Source organism: Mytilus galloprovincialis, chromosome 8 (assembly GCF_965363235.1).
Source record: "Mytilus galloprovincialis chromosome 8, xbMytGall1.hap1.1, whole genome shotgun sequence".
Taxonomy (NCBI): domain Eukaryota; kingdom Metazoa; phylum Mollusca; class Bivalvia; order Mytilida; family Mytilidae; genus Mytilus; species Mytilus galloprovincialis.
Window position 1 is genome coordinate 40,063,702 of NC_134845.1, and position 12,335 is coordinate 40,076,036.

The window sequence follows — 12,335 nt, forward strand, 5'->3', positions numbered from 1 at the left end:
ACATCCTCTATTTCACACTCAGCTAGCTATTTCTTTCTCGGGATATACTTTTAGTACCAGTACATATTTTAATTCAGGCTTTATAGAGAAAGTACATTTACTCACGCCGTCAAGTGGTGTGCATTTAAAATGATTTGCTTTTATTAAGACTGACTCAATTCTCATGCATCACTTTATTTTCCCTGGCACTGAATGAGTGGACGATGGTATTTTTTTTATGTTTCATGTAGGAACAGTATATACTATTCAATATTATATTATATCGGAGAGTTATAGTCTGGTACAAAGTCTTCAACATGAAACCCTGAGTGGTGGTGCTCCTCTATCAATGGAGGTAAATATACGAAACAGAACTAGAGATGTTTTGAAAACTTAAAAGTGAAAGTAGAAGTTTACTACATGACGTGTCTATCTTCCCTATCTAAGAACTTATCCTGACACCTATTAGTTTAAATTGTAAAGGTATTTGTTTACATAGGTAAGAAGCACAGAGACTCAATATCGGATACAGCTTTAAATAATCGTTTAATCATGCTCAGTCATTTAATTTTTTTTTTCACATTTCCTGTCTAGTTTAGCAGTCATTTAAATCATTATAGTTGGCGCCATTATTTGTCAGGGGCGAATCCAGCAATTTTAAAAAGAGGGGTTCCCAACCCAGGACAAAAGGGGAGGTTAACTATATATCCCCATTCAAATGCCTTGATCGTCCAAAAAAGGGGGTTCCAACCTCCAGAACCTCCCCCCCCCCGGATCCACCACTGTTTGTACTAGTCTTGTACATACCTGCAAACTTTTGAAAATGGTGATGGGGGTTTTTGTGCGCGGCACCATTTTTTAGGGTAGAATTTTTCGCGGCATTTTTTCGTGTGATGATTTGGCTCCTAAAAGTGTCTGACATACTTCTTTTTTTGGGGGGGTGATAGTGGAAGATGCTATTATAACCTATCTTTTTTAAAATTGTTTGATTGTTGTATTCTTTTTGTTGAGATAAACACCAGTAAGATGACTTTATGTTTGTCTGATACATTGTCAAGAAATAAAAAAAAAAGTAATAATTTTAATAATTTAATAACAAAAAAACAACATCAATATATGAGGGTCTGGAATGGGGGGAGTGGTCTGTTGTTCTGTAAACATTTATTTTTCACCCCTTTTTTCTCTAATCTTCAAAAATTAACCTCTTTTTTCTCTAATCTTCAAAAAATTTTACCACGCATTTCTCCAATTTTCATTTTCTTTTTGCCCGTTATTTCCTTATCTTCATTTTTTAAGGGCATTATATTCTTTAATCATTTAACCCCATCCAAACCCTCATATATATTATATAGATCAATATCACAAGCAGTACTAGAATGTTTGGAGACATCATTAAGGCCACCGTGGTCAACTTTAAAGTCTCTGTTGCAATCTTTACAAAAGGCATGTGACAATCCTAACGTTGATTTAGACAACCAGCCCCTGTACTTGACATCATTCTCCCATTTCTCTAAGTATTTGCACGAAGCAACACGCTTTTTTTTCTTAGGCGGTGACAGAACTATTTTGCAAGTGATAACTCGCCCATCACGATTCCAATTTTTATATAAATTTAACACCCAAGCTAAAAAAAAAACAACTCAAAATTTCGATTCTTTGATTGTTTACTATGCCGACATTAATCAACTGGTGAATGCGTGATCACTAAATTTTGATTGTATGAAATTTGTCAGACATGATTTGTCTCCCTTGGGAAAACTTTCAAAAGTTCAAAATCGGGAACAAAAATATTATTTGCGTGTAAATTTTACTAAAATTGTGTTTTTTGGCTATTTTCACGATCACGATCGTGTAATCGGGACAGAGGGTCAAAATCGTGTAATACACGCCTAAATCGTGAAAGTTGGCAGGTATGCTTGTACTAGTCTAACGATTTGCACATGCATATATTAACCATGAACGTATGTAAATTGAAAAAAAATAGATTATTTATTTATCTAAATTATAGCAAATATCCCGGAATGTTCATATTTAGGGGAAAGGGCAATGACTAAGAAGAGGTGCCGACTCCAGTCATGTTTCAGTGATTCCATATTTTTCAATCAAATTTTTCAACCCATCTCTTAATTTGATTTATTGGTAATTTCTCACAGAAAATTGATATTCTCATGATTATATGACATTTTCTTTGCTCTATTTTGTCATGGAGACTTTTAAAAATATTAAATTACATAGCAATATCTTTTTTAAAACTGAAATGAAGGAAATTAATCAGTTATTGACTATAGGGGATGTAGGCCGTTGGGTTTAAAAAGAATATATACTATGATGCATGTCAATGGAACGTCTTATAGTGTTCTATTTTTTTGTATTCTCCTTGAAATTGGTAGATATTTTTTTACACAGATATTTTTCCTATTGGAAGTTTACCACAAAACATAAGTTTTTCAGGCCAACTGCAAGATAAGATACAAAACACATTTAATGCGTCCAGTGACCCGGCCAACAAACCAAGATGGCCGCCACGGCTAAAAATAGAACATAGGGGTAAAATGCAGTTTTGGCTTATAGTTCTCAAAAACCAAAGAATTGAGAGCAAATCTGTAATGGGGTAAAATTATTTATCAGGTCAAAATCTATCTGCCCTGAAAATTTCAGATGAATTGGATAACCCGTTATTAGGTTGCTGCCCTGAATTGGTAATTTGAAGGAAATTTTGCTGTTTTTGGTTTTATAATTTTGAATATTATTATAGATACAGATAAACTGTAAACAGCAATAATGTCAGCAAAGTAAGATTTACAAATAAGTGAACATGATCAAAATGGTCAGTTGACCCCTTAAGGAGTTATTGCCCTTTAGAGCCAATTTTTTAACAATTTTCATCAATTTGGTAAACATGGTAAATTTTTGTAAGTTTTTACAAAATGTTTTCCTTTGTATCTAAAGGGCCAAGTTTATTATAAATAGAGAAAATTGTAATTAGCAAATATGTTCAGTATAGTCAGATAGTAAGATCTACAAACACATCAACATCATCAAACACAATTTTGTCATGAATCCATCTGTGTCCTTTGTTTAAGTGCCAGTCTGCCTAAGAATCAGGCAGTGGTGAAAACATGACCAAAAAAACCCCACCCTATTTGACATTGATTTCAGTTCATAATATGTAGTTATGCACATAAATAACATTCATTCCATTTTCCGTCCTGGTAATAGAAGATATAATTTGGTTGAAATGCACTAGAAATTTACGAATAAGGGGAGATAACTCTGTAATTTGCTATCATTGTAACCAATTTTCTAACAAAGTTATTTGATATTACCAGACACACACAAACGAAGGACTAATACTTTTTCACTCAGGATGATGATTAGTATTAGATAGCATGATTAGCCCGGTGGGTTTTTTTCTAATCATGTTTTAATTTTTACCTAAATTGCCTGATTCTTACAAACACTGGCACTTTTAAATATGCACATAGACCAAGGTGAGCGACACAGGCTCTTTAGAGCCTCTAGTTTACATTGTATTCATGCAGGGGCATCATCTGTGTCCCATAGACATATTCCCCATTTATTATCTTATTATTTGTAAGTTGCATATTATTTTTTTGTAGTATATGAATAATGGGTCCCAAAAGAAAGACTACTTCAACAGGGAGAGCATCTAGAAAGGAAAATGAGTTTAATGAGTTCTCAGATATGGAGGGTGATGATTTACATAAACAAAACTCAAAGGATGATCCAATAGACAAGCCAGGTATTCTATTATAAATAATGTCATCTACACAGTTGTTGTACTTGTATATACTGAGATTGATTAATTGATTGTAGGTTTTAACGCCACTTTTAGCAAGCTTGGCTTTATTATTGGGTTATTGCACGAATATTGGGGAATATTGTCCCGAGTAGAATTTTATATTGCACTAGCTTGCGAGTACAATATATGTTCTACCCTTTTATTGTAAAGCAATATAATATTTGAAAGTAAAAATTGGTTTAATAAACTAAGATTTAAACGTTGATGACGTCATGAGTTTTGAAGATTTATTGCACTAGTGCAATATTAGAATTTATTGCACGCTAACTTTTGGTTACGTTCTGTGGGAAATATTATATTGCTATACAATAAAATGATATATTGCAGTGTAAGTTTTAATTGGTGGAAAAATCTGGGATACCCAGAAAGAGAGAACCAGTGACCTTTGGCAGGAAAACTTGCATTCCTTGCCAATTCAGATAGTCAATGATCATGATAGTAGCCAAATGCATCTGTTGAGAGCTCGGTTCTCACTCAAAACTTCAGTGTTTTCTATATTTGTGAAAAAGAAGGAGATATGATATGATTGCTGTTGAGACAATAATCTACCAGAAACTAAAAGTATTTTGATGTAACCAACTACATGCATTTGTCATCATACTGCCTAAAACAATGAGCACTGCCATACTGTATTAAAAAGCTATAAACTTGATAAAAAATCCAACATAACAAAAAGTGAAAGAATTATTTACAATGTACATACTTTAAGTCATACATTGTGGTAGATATGGTTATGGACGAGGTCAGTGGTTTAGGATGCAGAATTAAACAATTTGTTTAATACAAATTTGTAAAACTGTGAACATGGTTAAAGTGTCACCAAATATATCCATTTTAAGTCTATTTAATCATGTGTTTTCCCTTCTAATAGTTAAGTGCTTGAATCCTCATGAAGATCAGAAATACTGTACATATAAACATATTGTAAATGGTATTGATCACTGAACAAGGATTCTTGACAAAATAAATTATCTTCAAACAGACTTAAACATCTTAAATTCAAGAAGAAGAATATTATTGTCAATTGAACAGAGGATAAAAAGATAAATAAATCCATGAAATACTGTATTAAGTTCAGAAATTGTTGTGAGGTTCTTGTCTCACCTGTGATGAAAAGTCCCAGTATAACAGACATAGATATTACTATCTGACAGTGATGTAAACTATTTGTGTAAAATAAGAAGGTCGAAGACTTGGGTGCATCATACCTTGTATGCAGATACTATATGTTATGAAGTTTCCATCTGACATTTGTCCTTGACCTCATTTTCATGGTTCAGTGACTGCTTGAAATAAAATATCAGTTTTTGTTCATATGAATTTTTAACTTATTATAAGGAGGATTACTATAATAGGTATATGGGTTCTATGTGTCCATTAGACAAGTTCACCTGACTCTCAACCTCATTTCATGGATCAGTGATCAAAGTTAAAGGTACATGATTATGCCTGTTAAATCTCATATACTATATAATTAGCAGTTCAACTAAATGTGGTGAATGGGATGGTTGTAAGGTGTTGTGTCAGTCTTACATGTTTCTTTTGACCTTGACCTCATTTTCATGGTTCATTGGTCAATGTTGATTTTTTGTGTTTTGTCTGTTATCAAGTACTTTATCCAATAGGTCAACTATATTTGGTATATGGAATGAATTTCAATGAATGTATTGTAAGGTGTACATGTCAGTCTAGTTGGTATTATTTGACCTTGATCTTATTTTCATGGTTCATTGTTCAATGTTATGTTTTTTGTGTTTTGGTTTATTTTCCAATTAATGATAGCTAATAGGTCAGCTATGTTTGGTGTGTGGGACAATTGCAAGGTGTACATTATTAAAATTGAGAATGGAAATGGGGAATGTGTCAAAGAGACAACAACCCGACCAAATAAAAAACAACAGCAGAAGGTCACCAACAGGTCTTCAATGTAGCGAGAAATTCCCGCACCCGGAGGCGTCATTATTGTCTGATAGGTATTATCTGACATTTATCTCATATGCATGGTTCATTGGTCAATGATAAGTTTTCTTAATTTTGTCAGTTTATCAAATACTATACATGGTATAAACAACAGGTCAACTATATTTGGTGTATTTAGCTGATTGTAAGATGTACATGTCTGTCTGGCTTGGATCATCTGATCATGGCCACCTTATCATAGAACATTGATAAAGTTAAGTTTATGTGATACTTGTAGTAAAATGTGTCTTCATGATATAAACTTTCAACATAAATTCAATGATAAGTAAGATAGGTGAGACATTTCAGCTTGTGTACTCTTGTTTCTAGTTATGGAATAATGTAAGTGAGTGAGTATTGGGATAATATAGAGAACTCACATTCTGATATCAGATACATATATCTAATGTATATGTGTACGTGTAAAGCTTGTGTATGTTGTGTACTCTTGTTTCTAGATATGGAATAATGTAACTGAGTGAGTATTGGGATAATATTGAGAACTCACATTCTGATATCAGATACATATATCTAATGTATATGTGTACGTGTAAAGCTTGTGTATGTTGTGTACTCTTGTTTCTAGATATGGAATAATGTAAGTGAGTGAGTATTGGGATAATATTGAGAACTCACATTCTGATATCAGATACATATATCTAATGTATATGTGTACGTGTAAAGCTTGTGTATGTTGTGTACTCTTGTTTCTAGATATGGAATAATGTAAGTGAGTGAGTATTGGGATAATATTGAGAACTCACATTCTGATATCAGATACATATATCTAATGTATATGTGTACGTGTAAAGCTTGTGTATGTTGTGTACTCTTGTTTCTAGTTATGGAATAATGTAACTGAGTGAGTATTGGGATAATATTGAGAACTCACATTCTGATATCAGATACATATATCTAATGTATATGTGTACGTGTAAAGCTTGTGTATGTTGTGTACTCTTGTTTCTAGATATGGAATAAATTGTAAGTGAGTGAGTATTGGAATAATATTGAGAACTCACATTCTGATATCAGATACATATATCTAATGTATATGTGTACGTGTAAAGCTTGTGTATGTTGTGTACTCTTGTTTCTAGATATGGAATAATGTAAGTGAGTGAGTATTGGGATAATATTGAGAACTCACATTCTGATATCAGATACATATATCTAATGTATATGTGTACGTGTAAAGCTTGTGTATGTTGTGTACTCTTGTTTCTAGATATGGAATAATGTAACTGAGTGAGTATTGGGATAATATAGAGAACTCACATTCTGATATCAGATACATATATCTAATGTATATATGTATGCAGATTTTCATGAATTCGCAATAATTTACTTCACTTTTTTGTCTATTTTAAAAAAAAAAATCACTAATGATATAAATGCCCACAATAATTTCTGAATTGCAGTAAATTGAAATTTATTTTTAGACAATGGAGATAAATGGAAACCTGATTATGAAGAGGATCTTTTTGGAGACATTAATTATGAAGTGAATTATGAAATAAAGCATGAGAAGGATGACCCTTGCTATGCTAGGAAACAGGAACTTCTCCAAGACTGTAAAATATTAACGGAAAGTGTAAGAAAGCCGTTGAATGTGGCTGTCATTGGACCACCAGGATGTGGTAAATCATCATTCCTTAATACCGTGTTTGCTAGTTTGAGCAGTAATCGCTGGTACGAATATGCCAAGTGTGGTTATTTTGGAAATCATGAAGATGTCATGGGAATGCAAATTACAAGACATCTAAGAAGGTACCATTTTGCTCAAGATTATTATTTATATAGATCTGCAGACTTTCAAAATTACTTGGTAATTTTTGTTCCTTGTGCAATGCGTTGCAGGAAACACAATTGTTTTCCTTTTAGTTTGACCCATAGTTGATCCAATCAAGAACATTTCACACTCCAGATAAGCAAACTACACCAGGACCACCAAGGTGGTTCTCATAAAAAAGAAATTATAACTGGTGTTAATTGATATTTGTTTATCTGTTCCTTTGTTTGCAGTTCTTGTCATAAATGTATACATATTATTTTTTTTTATTGTAATATGAACATACCTAGTAGTTGAAATGGCAGTTTGAAAAATGATATAGTGAAAAGTAAAGATATATAGATAATGTAGGGAAATGTAACACATTTGATCTTGTAGCTTCTCTTCATCAACAGCAGTTAACCTTCCTATCAACCTTGTGTTGATGGTCTTTGGTTTTCAATATGCCACCACCTAGGTAGGTATTGCACACTTTCTTCTATAGGAATGATTTTACTCTCAATCTGATAACTCAATATCATGAATATGGTGGCTCGTAACCTAAGTTTTTCTAATATATTTCAGTTTCCCAAAGGAAGAATATTACAAACAGAATGATTTGAGTAGGTTCCCTACATTTATAGACATGACTGGATTTGAAAACGATGATTCAATAATAAATGAAGAACTCTTACGTCTTGTTTTCTGTGGTAAAATGAAAGAAAAAGAGGTATTGAATGACATCGTTGCTTTTGGAAGATATCATGGAATAACAACGATGAGAAACAAGTACAGAAATAGGTTTACACACAGACGAATCAATAGAATCATCATTGTGTGTTCGTCAAATCCAGATTCTGCCATGCCTTCTGCTTTGTTAAAGACCGTGGTGAAAGTGGCCAATGAATTAGGTAATGTTGATAAGATTCATCTATTTAAAGCTTAAGACTTATAAGTTGGGCAATAATGCTTCAATTGAAAGCTAAAAACTTGACTATCAGTATAAAGGGTTGTTCTAATAAAACATGCATGGAACATAGGGAAGACACTTCCTTTACAAGTGGGTTTCAAGTTTAATAATGGAATAATTCAATTTAGAATAATTTAAAATTTTGAAAAATTTATAAGAAAAGTATTATAAAACTAACCACCATCAAAGAAAATTAGCCATTAATGCTTGACTAAGTATAAAAAAGAATCTGCAGTATAATTGCCAAATTAACAACTATAGACCTTCAACATTGAGCAAATCCAATACCTAAATACATGAAATAGTCAGCTAAAAGGCCCGAAATGACAAATGTAAAACAATTCAAACAAAAAACTATTGGCCTAATTTATGTACAATAAATGAATGAAAAACAAATGTGTAACACATCAACAATGACAACCACTGAATTACAGGATCCTAACTTCGAAGGTTCATTATACCTTTACTAAATAATTCTGTATGAATTAACTAACCTTTTAGCCATAAATTCATAGCTTAACCTTCTTAACAGTTAATTTCCATCATACATGTCTTATCAATTTTCCAGAATTAAAATAACCCTTATAACATACAGATATGTGGCTTTTTACAAGACATTTTTAAAGCAAGTGTTAATGGACTGAAATTAAAAATTAAAGGACAAGTTGTAATGATAGGAAAATTCATATGCCAATTGATTTTTCAAAATCTCATAGACAGGTTAACAAACAATAGATAACATGTTTGCTTTTACATAAAAATCAGAAGTGTAAATATATTGTTCAGCTTCTCTTTTGTATCCCCCCCACACACACACACTTGACGCAACATGATTTTTCTTTTCTGTTCTAATTTAGAGTTGTTCCCCTTGAAATGTAAATTTTTACTGTTAATTATTTGGCAGTTTTTTTTCGAAAACTATAGGAACTACTAGTTAAAAGTGTATTTCGAAAAATATTGTAAAACTGAAAAACACAAACACAACTAGTGTGTGCAATTTAAGGTCCACAATAGAAGCCTGAAACTTTTTCATTATGTCAGTGATAATTGGGCTCATGTGAGCTCTTATTTTTGTATTTAACAATTGCATGGTAATGATTAGTTAAATATAATTAATGTTTTCTTTTTATAGACATTACATTTTATGGTGTCATGACTTGTGCTGATATATTTAGAGCAAAATATGATAAAAGAGTCCAAAGCAGGGAGAAATTGTTCAGGGAAACCCTTGGTTTGCCTAGAAATAGATTGGCAAGTGTAATTAATTACTGTCCAGCTGTGGATCCTGATCGGTCATATGAGGATACTTTGTTACCAGCTCTTGATGTACCTGTACTGAGGCTCATGAGACAGGTATCTATAATACTAAAATTACGAGGTCCAATTTGTCAGCCGTCATCGGGTAAAAATGACAAATCAAAGAATTCAACTCTATATATAACTAATATAGGACAATGGTGTAGATTAAAAATTACACCACTCCAGACCCTTTTGTTTTCCACATAATTAATATTGCCAATAATTAACAAGTTCCGGGTCAAATCCATTATCGATACCAATAGTATATTCACCTGTTAGCTATAACCTTATCTGTACGTTCCACATTTGACAGGCGCACCACCAAACGGTGTATTAAGGATTTTGCTATATACACGGGTCATAATCAAAGGGCTGACACTACTAAATTCAATCATTGTCAAATTGTTCCTTATTGTAGTTTTATTCAGCAATCAGCAAGACTTTCTAAGATAACTAATATAGGACAATGCTGTTGAGTAAAAAATACTCCATCCCTGGATAGCCAGGACCTTTTGTTTTCCAAATAATTAATATTACCAATAATTGATAAGTTCCAGGTCGACGTGTTCAAACAGAAAGATTTGAAAGCAGAGAAAACTTTGTATCTTATAATCGACATGACTTTATCAGATGACAATACTAATTACTAAAATAAGGCTTAGGCATAGTTATATACTTTAATTCAGTCACTGACCCGCGATATCACGGGTGTGTACTTGTATTATTTAAATGATTAGAAGTCACATAAATGTACAATATATGTACATTGTTTAAAATATAAAATTTATCTGTACGAGCTTTAGAAACAGGACAAAAAGCGTGGCTTTATATTCCTGACCATGTATCGTACATTTATTGTTTTTAGCCTGCAATTTACACCTGGCACTTTAAACTTTAGTGTTGATATACACATCTTTCTCTCCAATGTTTTAAAGAAATTAAATCAACATAATTGAAAGTTGACCACAAGAGGACCCCAAAATGAATTGTTATGCAAAAAAAAATATCCATACGGTTGCTCAACATTCATGCAGGTAACAGGTGACTTTATTTAAATAAGTACAAATAATGAAAACAAATTATTTGTTAAACTATTATTTGAACAATAGTTTGCTGATTGTAGGATAAAAAGAGGTTCTGGGTGGTAAATTTCCAAGAAATTGAAAAATTGCCATTTGACAGAAATTTCGTGCGTAGATCTCATGATTGGTACATGTTTTATTGTTTGAAAAGATATGTAGTCCACCATATAATACTGCCATTTTGATTTTGGCCTTTTATGTGAGCTATAGGACTTTTGACTATTTATTGTAGTATTAGGACAGTGTCAATTTCACAATGCAATTCCTTTTACATGTCTTATAAAAAAGAAGATGTGGTATAATTGCCAATGAGATAACTCTCCACAAGAGCCCAAATGACACAGATATTAACAGCTATAGGTTTCCGTACGGCCTTCAACAATGAGCAAAGCCCATACCGCATAGTAACCTATAAAAAGACCCGAAATGACTAAGATCATTTGACTGAATCCTCTTTACTTAATAGGATTATTTGCCATCATTTGCTGTTGCCCATATGTTACCTAGATTTTATTTTTACCATTTTTACTTAGTTATTTCATTTGTATGTCTAGTGATATAAACATTTTTAAAAGCATTGTTATATATTATATCATTAATTTTTTCAGATATTGACGCCTGAACCCAGTGATTCAACAATGTACTTTGGAGATTATGTAAATGAAGTTATCTCTTTCATCAAGAACTTTTTCCTCTTCGGATGTGTTCTTATTGTAGGTTTATATTTCCTAAGAGTAGATGTTTCGGTAATCAAGTTAATCTTTTACTGTCTATTATTGATAATGATAATTTTGTACATGTGTGAATATTTTATCAAATCTAATAGACCTGTAAATGCCAGTGCTGTAAGATGAACATTTCACATGTATTAACATTTGAGCATTGACATGTTCAAAACAGTTACATTTTTCATGATTTACTCTGGTTTAAAATAGAATTTAGAATTCTGTCTATTGGAAATAACATAAAAAATGTGGTGCACACTTAAAAATAACCCGCTACATACCACATTTTTTTATATTATTTCTTCATACACCGAAAAAATATTACACTTATTCTCTAATAAAAAGGAGGTTAAGGATGCTCTGTAATTATTGAAGTATTAATGTTATCAAACATGCATCAATTATTTTTATGTGTCCAGCAATTTTTGCTATATTTGGATTAAAGATTCTATAAGTTTTTTCAAAGATGTGCCAGAGTATTGAAGTTGTTTTGAATGAGTTCAGTGTTTTTAAGATATTTTGTTGGTGGTAAATGTAAGATTGTTTACCCTGAAGTACTGATGTGTTCAGATTTTGTATTATATTATCTTAAAGGATAATGTAAGAATGTTTACCTTGGATTATTGATGTGTTCAGATATTTTACTACATTTTCTTAAAGGATAATGTAAGAGTGTTTACCTTGGACTATTGATGTGTTCAGATATTTTACTACATTTTCTTAAAGG

The 12,335-nt window shown here is 32.0% G+C and overlaps 1 protein-coding gene across 2 annotated transcripts; it reads left to right on the top strand.

Annotated features, from left to right (window-relative positions):
- Positions 1-366: 366 nt before the first annotated feature.
- On the top strand, positions 367-11,887 carry LOC143041921 (uncharacterized). 2 transcript variants are annotated; one of them, XM_076214066.1, is made up of 6 exons: positions 367-478; positions 3,600-3,742; positions 7,204-7,531; positions 8,118-8,443; positions 9,635-9,855; positions 11,492-11,887. In XM_076214066.1, exons 2-6 carry the CDS (start codon positions 3,610-3,612, stop codon positions 11,735-11,737), a joined length of 1,254 nt encoding a protein of 417 aa, XP_076070181.1. In that variant the 5' UTR covers positions 367-478; positions 3,600-3,609; the 3' UTR covers positions 11,738-11,887. The 2 variants fall into 2 exon arrangements, with proteins under 2 accessions (XP_076070181.1, XP_076070182.1); XM_076214067.1 differs by having other exon boundaries at positions 388-462.
- Positions 11,888-12,335: the final 448 nt, after the last annotated feature.